Source organism: Artemia franciscana, chromosome 3 (genome assembly GCF_032884065.1).
Source record: "Artemia franciscana chromosome 3, ASM3288406v1, whole genome shotgun sequence".
NCBI classification, from domain to species: Eukaryota; Metazoa; Arthropoda; class Branchiopoda; order Anostraca; family Artemiidae; genus Artemia; species Artemia franciscana.
In genome coordinates this window covers 46,523,199-46,532,085 of record NC_088865.1, presented here as the reverse complement: position 1 = coordinate 46,532,085, position 8,887 = coordinate 46,523,199, and the positions used below count along the sequence as shown (strand labels likewise).

Below are 8,887 nucleotides of genomic sequence, written 5' to 3'. Positions count from 1 at the left end.
CAGTGGATAGGAGCTTTAGTCACACGCTTCCATAAACAATGAGCGAGGCTTGTCAGCCAATCAAGCACAGTCGATATCACTTTTCCAGGAATCAACCTGAACCTAAGATAGAAAATGGACACTGCCTCTCAAATAAAGTAAATACTGTGAGATTTATCTAGATCTTAAGACAGACCAAGGCTATCTCTCTCTAAATCAAAGCAGACCCATATTTCAAGCCTTTTTTAAACATATGCAAGCTAATAATTAGGATTGCTGAGGTAAGCTAAAGATTACTATTTAGAGCGTAGGGTTTTAAAACAGAGATGCTCAAAATATTTAAATAGTCGTATTAATTTTGAAAATGTCCCATCATTTGAAAGGGAACAGAGAATTCATTTTATAGAGAAGGTTATCTTAAGTCATTTGACATCTAACAACGAACACTAATAATTACTTGATCATATTAAAAGAAATCAAAGTCATCACACTCTTGTCACAAGAATAATCCTGAATCTTGTCATTTCATTCTTCTTCGAACCACCTGTACACAGACAGAAACTGACTCGTGCGCGTCTAATCAATTTATCACAGATATGAGAAGGACTTGTAATTTATAGAGAGATTATAAATAACAAGAAAGGATTTCCTATACGAGTTAAATTTTCTGTTGTGTTTTAAGCGGTGAGGCTATTCAAATCTTTAAAACTTAACGGATGCGTAGAGTGCCTTTGTTTTGAATCTGTAGCTACCACCACCAGTACTGTTTTACTTTACCACTATAAAACCTCATCATTAGCTTGCATATGCTTCATGAAGGCATTCACCCTTCTTCCAAACTGAAAATTTAAAACTATCAGATAAAGTTCTTGTTTTCAACTAAATATTGTTCTTACATATTTCTGATCATATGTGAATAAGATGAGTATATCTAAATGGTTTTTCTGCAATGTTAATTATCGAATGATTATTTTTAACACAAATCAAAACACAAAAACAACAAAACAAGAACAATAGAATAACACCATATAAGTAAGAAAAAGCCTCAACTAGTGCCGTTTAGTCCCACATTTTTCGCTTGATAGTAGATTTCCCAGGAAATGCAGTATTTTACTTTAATTACTTTAATTTAATTTGTTTATGGTAACAAATAAAGGCATATCTAAATGCTAAGAAAATTTTCCAAATGTAAAAACTCTATTTCAGTGCTAGACTTGTTGGCATTGAGCACTTCTTCAATTGGTATTTGTTCTGTGACTGATCAGCGAAGGTCCTTAGCCGTCTGGGAAATCTTAAACTTTCAGCTTCACACCAACAACTTAAACCTAATTCATAAGTCCAATCTAGTTATGCCAGTGAGGCAACTCTTATTAAAATATTAAATAATTCAATGCTCTTGAAGGCGTGGAGCAGAAAATTTGGCTGAATCATTAACATTTTTTGGATTTTCAAGTTATTCTATAATTTTCAAATTTTTTGCACGAATTCCTGTTAGAGTTTTCTTCACTTCTCTGGAAAGATTCGTTGCCACAACTTCAATATCGCTCTTAGTAAACTCATCTGATAAACTCTTTAGCATCTGAAATTAAGAGAAGTATATTTAGAGAGTAATAATGTTGTTGGACTAGAAATCTTAAATGTCATAAAAAGTCTTTGAAAATTTGGGTTTGTATCTAAAGAAGGCACCTTGTCATGCTACTTCATAAAAGTGGTTCGCATAGTATCTCAAATTTCTATAGTTTTAGAAGAGAGTGCAAATTCGTATTTTTATAGTTTTTTGAAAATTTTTTCGTTAGCGACAAATAAACTAAACAAAAAGCTGTAAAAGGTTTTCCTGCTTTAGTAATTTAGACCATTAACCGCTTGAATGAGGCCTTGACCCCATTTAACCGTCCAATCGTTAAAATTTTTCAACATCCCTGCAATTTATTTTTCAGAGATTTTTGGAAAACTAAAGGACATTAAAAGATTTTTAGATGTATAGCAAATATAATTTACATAAAAACACATTAATATTATTGCAGTTGCTCTGCAGTGCTGCATAAAACTTTGATGACAAAGTATATTTTTTTTTATTTTCGTTACTTCGTCCGCCCAATCTCAGAAGAAATGATCATTGAAACAATATTAGACTGGGTGAACATTTCCAAGACTCACTGGGAAATTTGCCCCAACCCACCTAAGAACGGGCCAGAGTTTGAGGTCAAAACCAATAACAAATTCATACACACCTTGACAGGCTAAAGGAAGTATCATAGGCAATGCAACAGCGTGACCTAAGTAAAGAGCAGAGACGGCAGAATGCATTTTTTTTATTACCGAAGCACTTGGCATTGAAAAAGATATTGTAGAGACTTCAAAAAGAACTAATTGAATAGGAACTTGAAAGTTCTATTGACCCTCTTGAGAGTCAAAAGTGATTAGAAAGCAGTCTCCCAACGCCCATCACTTCCTCAAACTCATCCAATCAAAATTTTGAAATAGCCATTTTGTTCAGTGTAGTTAAAAGATATGGATTTCAAGCCTCCCCGTGTTCCTCAAGGCATCTACTGTCAGTTAAGCAACTCGTTCATTACTTTCATTGAGTATATATTTTGAGAAAGGGGATCAGGACTGGTGTCCATGTGAAACATTTTTGGTTCTATAGGGCTGTAGTTACTAACCCCATCATTAAGTCAAGACTTCGTTTATTGATACTTGACAATCAAGCATCCTTTCCAGCCTATCATGAAAGTTTTAAACAAATTGCCTAATCTATTTATTAGATATCAGAAATATACCATTTTGATAGGCTTGGATAGTGTCTTTGGTTCATATAGTGTCATATAGTGTCTTTGGTTCATCTTCAGCATGACTTAAAAGTTTAAAATTAATACTACTAGCTATTACTCACCTTTTTTAGAAATACCCTTTTGACCATTAAGATACACAGAGAACCTTCAAAATGATTCAATATACCCTCAACAAATCCAGAAAGTTTCAACTTTATAAAATGTCTCTTCTGGTGACATTGCTGATCAATAATTATTGGCTAGAAATCGAGGATCAACAACCATGGTCTATCAAACAGCAAAGGATCTTTTAATCAGCGATGTGGATGAAAGTGACCCAAAGTTATTAAGAAACAACGTCGAATCTGAGCGGGTAATTACAAGGAAGGTTTCTATTATTTTCATGAAACATGAAAACTAAACATTGAACTAAATACAAACCATGGAAATATAATTTCTTCTGATTTACCTGTTCCTTTTCTCTCGAAAGGGTGATGAAGAAATCTTTTTGTGTCTCATGGGAAAATTTTAGAGTTTGATCAGAAAGTGAAAAGGCTTACAGACAGTAAAATTGTAGGAGTCAACATAAGTTTTATTGAAAATAGCAAAAATATGTTCAATTGACAATAGCAAGAGTTTTTCTTTTCGTAAGAATTACTGTTAGTCAGTAATTGCTGATAAGCAAATTTGTTCTTCAAGATTGCTGTTCAATATTGTTGACCATCTATGTGTTCACCAGAAAGGGGCTAAGCTCTGATTTATCTCAGATTATTCATTCTGAAAACATTGAATGTACGCATTGTCTTTTGATTTAGTTCTATATTCTCAAAAAATGTCTTGAAAGTTTTAATTCAACATCCTTAGCTGTTGCTTGAACATATAGTCGCAACCACAGAAGCAAGTAGTTGCAGTTACAATTAATTACAGTCAAAATTAAATGTTGTCATGGTTGCAGGTGTATGTAGTTGTAATGGATATCGCATGTAGTCCTTTTCACAAGTACTGACACTTACAAGTAGTCTCAGTTACAAGTAGCCGAAGTCATAGGAATAGCAGGTGGAGTCAAAAGTATTCGAAGTTGAAGACGCAAGTAGTTGCATTCACAGGTATTCTGAGTTAAAGACGCAAGTAGTAACAGTCACAAGTGCTTGTGGTCACAGTCACAAGTAGTCGCAATCCCAATAGCAAGTAGGCAAAGTCGCAAGTAGTCATATATGCCATGAGGAGCCTTTGGAGTCGCAACTTGTTGCAGTTGCGAGTCAAGAGGGGCTGTGGTCACAAGCAGTTGAAGTGGCATTCACAAGCACTTGGAGTCGCAGCCACCAGTAGTAGTGGTCAATGTAACCAGTATTCAAACGCGCAGCCACAATCACAGTAGTAATAGTAGTTTTAGTAGTGGTAGTCGTAGTAGTAGCAGCAGGAGTAATATTAGTGTTAGTAGTAGTAGTAGTAATGATATTGGTAGTAGTAGCAGCAGTAAGAAAATATAATATTTTGTTTTGTTCAACCTTCCCCTCGGCATTTCCTGAAAGTTTCATCTTAACATCCTTAGACCTGAAGTCCAAGATCAAACATCCTATTTTTCCCAATAAAAAAACCTATATGTTAACTTTGGGCAATTTACAGAACTTACAGCCCTTGGACCTAGGGCTATGAGGCTCGTGTCTCTCTTTGAGGCATAGCTATTGGATCTTACAACCTTTTTGAACAAAATGACTATCTGAAAATTTTGATCAGATGCTGTTGAGGGATCTGACAGCCCCCTCACTATGGTGGGGGGGTTAGTTGCCATTCAATCATTTTGGATCTTACCAAGACCAATAGAACTTTTTACTTCCATTTGAATGAGCCCCCTACGAAATTTCTGTGATAACTACTTACATTCAAAATGGCCTGGAAAAAAGAAATCATACATTAAAATTTTACTACCCTTCACTTCTGCTGTGCTATTGCACTGCCCATTATGGGTCTGCTAGGTATTCGATTTAGAAAAAAGGAGAAATATGTTCTTACCCCTATAGATGCTAAGTTATATTGTTTTCTAGCACCACTAGTATTTGTTCTCCGTGCCATTTATGTACATGGGACAGGGGGCTACCAGTGCTATAACGGATGGTACTAGAGCACGGTATCGCGGTCGAGAAATCTCTCGTTGACTATTTTGTCACCGAGTTTTTTTAACTTAATGCACTGCTAGGGTCCTGAAACCAATAGTGGAAGTTCCGGCACCACGATACCATGGTCAACTTTGACGCACAACGGATTCTACAAGTTCTGCCTTGCTGATGTCCTTTCTGTGGTTTTGCGACATTTATAAACAGTAGAGAAATGACAAGTGTCCTATCCGTAGGGGGAGTAAGTGCCATAATATTAGGCCCATGGAACCACTGCAAGAGTCCAGTTCATCAAGCCCAAAAATTGTCTTCTGAGTCTTTGCCTTTCCCCCAGATAAGATACCTAAAATAATACAGGATCCCATGCCTGTACTCAGCTCTACCTTCTCTCTCTAAACTCTACCTAGGCTACTCAAAAGAAGTGAAAATTAGTAAGAAAAACAAATCTTACAATTTAGATCAAAATCACATCAAGAACTAACTAAAAATCAGCTAAGAATTAAACAAAACACTCCACTCCCCTCCCCTCCTCACAAAGATGTTTGTGCAGTTCCAAACAAAGGCAATAAATGGTCCCTTCAAATTGAAATACAAAATTTTGTAGTATATTTTATAAGCCTTATTCATACACCGATTCCCTGTATTTTTCAAAAGCCATGTAATTAGTGGATTCTATTCAGACTTATCGTAATTAGTTAACCAAGAGAGGATATAAACAAGGCAAAAAGATATTTAACAATAGCTAGAATCAGGTTTAGTTCATTCAAGTTGAAGAGAAATTTAATTAAGCTTAAAGAAGGGTATGTACCCAATAAACAGGGTCAAGGGCTCCAACAAGTTTACTCTAAGAAAGTATAACAGATAAAAAAAACTTTTGACTGCGCCTTTTTGCTTCATGTGCTGAGGTTAGAAGAGACCCATCCTTAACACAAAATCGAATATTCGTCTAAACACATTAAACATACTTTGGCAGAGGTCAATGGGCATTATTGTTTTTGGTCCTTATTGTAGTTAGAGCAAAAAAGCTTATACGACAAACCTTGATTCTTAATTAGTAATCGTTTAAGAAATTGGGATGGTAAGAAGTGCTTTATTATGTAAGCTGAATTTTTTAGCTATGCACTTACCTTTGCTCCAGCATAATCGAGTCGACTGACAAGAGTTAAATCCAAAACTACTGTGTTCACTGTTCCTGCATTTTTAGCCCTTTTCTTCACTAAGCTTACAAAGTAGTCAGAGGAAGGAAAAACTAGATTTTCTTTGGGCCTCACCACCACTGTGTTTGCATCGTCTTTCTAAAAAGAAAAGAAGAAAAAAGAGTGAAACTGAAATTATGAAGTAGTGTAGTAAAAGCAAAGGAATCTTTGATGATTGTAATGCAATAGATCATAGCAGAAATACTGTAAGAGTATTTTTAGGTAAGGGAAACAAAATCATAAATTTGACTTTCACAGAGTTTTAGAAAAGCCGGAGGAAAAATTAGAGAACTCAGCACATGGTTCGCCCTGGAAAAGTGTCAGTTGAAGCACATTTGTGTGGCTGCTGAAGAACGGGACATTTCAGGCTGAATCCTTCAAGAAATATTTAGGTTTTGACTACTATTCCTATTTGTTTTCTTATTTTTTGTATACGTTTTGCATGCTTTTGTCCATCTTCTAGGAGCTTGATCCACTAAATTTCGAAGCTCCCCAGAAGAAACATTTGCCTATGTACCTCGGATACTCTTCTCTTGGCACCAGGTAATAAAAACATCAGAAAACTTCTGGTAAAAAATTTAGAGCTCTCTACATATAAACAAGAATGAATTTCAGTAATAGCTATTTACTAATACTAACTTTAAGGTTATCTATTAAAAAATTTGTTTAATTGATACACGCGATAAGGACTACGTAATTGAAAAACACTCACCAACAAACTGCTCAAATCTTTTGTGAGGCTTCCTATACAAACTAAAGAGTTACAATTCGCTTCTTCTTTCTGAAGATACTTAAGTTAACCAGGAATTACAACGTGTACAAATGAACAGTCACTGTCTTCCCTAAACATAGAACCGCTGCTATATATTCCGATTGTGGACTACCTACTCCCAACTTGCAGTAGTTATGGCATTTATGTAGGAAACAGAAGAGAGATCGATTTAGAATTTAGTTATGATATTGAACTTCTTCAGTCATTCAAGCAAAAGCCCTAAGAGCATTTGCATTGCGATAAGGAATCATTTGGAACCATTTGGCTAAGGAATAAGTGTTAACAAACCAAAGAGCATGGTGAATATTGGCCCTCCCTGAACGTCCAGTATATCTCTAACTTATTGAAGAGATCACTAAATTTAATCTCTTGAAAGTACCACGCAAGACACCCGAAAGTATAACAGTTCAAAATAGAGATGAAACATTTTATTCGACAGTGAACAGATATAAAATGTTTTAACTGGATATTTAACTGGAGTTTTACTGCTGATGATGAACACTGTACATGTGTTCGAAATATCTAGTCAAAAGAGTTTTACTGCTGACGATGAACAATGTATATGTGTTCGAAATATCCAGTTAAAAAAATTATATCTGTTCACTGTCGATTAGAAGGTTTCATCCCTATTTTGAACTGTTATACTTTCGTCATGGAAAGGCAATGTGGTCTTCGAATTTATCGGTGCAAAACACCAGAAAATTTAAACCAGAAATTGAGGGACCAGGATTGGCCTTGCCAATATTACGTTTGGATAACTCCAGAAAAATAAGACCACAAATACTCCCTACCTCTGAAGTTGGGATTGTTGAATAGCAATTTGCTCTCCTGCTTGCGTCACGTCATTCTTTTTGAAAGTTCAAATCGACAAAGGAATAGGGCACAGCAAGTTCCAAACGAAGCTATGACAGAGCTCACCATGTAATCATTATTCAAAAAAGTGACAAAATACCTTTAATAGAGGCAGAGTAGGACCTAAATTCTCAGAGGACTACCCCTTCCTCAAAGCTTACTCTTTACGCTAAAGCTTGAGATTTCGTTACATTTCTTTATGAAAGACTACTCGAAAGCAAGGGTGATTGAATTTGAATAAGATTTATTTTATTGGACATAAAGAGCTAGAGCGTAAGGAGCTAGGGTTGAGGAAGGTAAAGCCCCTGTATCATACGAAATAATTTCTGTTTGTTTTAAAGTTTTATAATGATCCTAATCTTCAGTTAAATAACTTATTTGTTTTTGTGAAACAACAGAAAAAGACAGAAAACTACGAGATTTCCTGGCAGTAAATTTACAAAAAATGAGATGGAACATTACAATAAGTTAAATGTGAAGAAACTCTCCCATTGAGGGGCTAAATTTAAAATAAATGGGTTAGTCTATAAGAAGCCCTAATAAAAAGAACGACTTTTGAAATCACATCGAATTATCAGTCACATATATTCTAGGCAAATGTTCTTAGATCAGTTTTGGGAGTCGGAAAAGGGAGGGGAAGAAGATCTAAAACAACTGTCTAATCATTTTTAAAATAACAGAAAATATTTGTTATCGTTTTCAAGAGGGGTTCCAGACCTGAATGATGGAGCTACCACTTTGCACGAGAAACAAGTTACATACAATAAAACATTAATTTAAGTTACTTTATTACACATATTAGTTTTGCAGCCAAAGAGGATGATGATAAATGCAAAACTATCTGCATTTGGATCTCCGAATTATACTCATTATTAGGATATTTAAATATTCATTGCAAACCTGAAATTAGTATCGGCTATAGTTCGTTCTTTAATATAATTAAATAAAAAAAAAGTAATTGTTTTAGCTGAAAGTAAGGAGCGACATTAAAACTTAAAACGAACAGAAATTACTCCGTATATGAAATGAGCTGTCCCCTCCGCAATCCCTCGCTCTTTACGCTAAAGCTTTAAATTGTTTTAAAAAGTAGAATTGTGGCAAAGAGTCAAACTTTAGCGTAAAGAGCGAGGGATTGCGGAGGGGACAACTCCTTTCATATACGGAGTAATTTCTGTTCGTTTTAAGTTTTAATGTCGCTCCTTA

At 35.1% G+C, this 8,887-nt stretch overlaps 1 protein-coding gene across 3 annotated transcripts in view; it reads right to left on the bottom strand.

Annotated features, from left to right (window-relative positions):
- Positions 1-931: 931 nt before the first annotated feature.
- Positions 932-8,887, bottom strand: part of LOC136025329 (sodium-independent sulfate anion transporter-like) — a 91,508-nt gene continuing 83,552 nt past the window's right edge. For all 3 annotated transcript variants that reach the window (XM_065701242.1, XM_065701243.1, XM_065701244.1), the window contains 2 exons: positions 5,992-6,159; positions 932-1,558 (listed from right to left, as the gene is read on the bottom strand). In XM_065701242.1, coding sequence (XP_065557314.1) covers positions 1,433-1,558; positions 5,992-6,159 — 294 coding nt within the window. In that variant the 3' untranslated portion in view covers positions 932-1,432. The remainder of the gene's footprint in view (positions 1,559-5,991; positions 6,160-8,887) is intronic.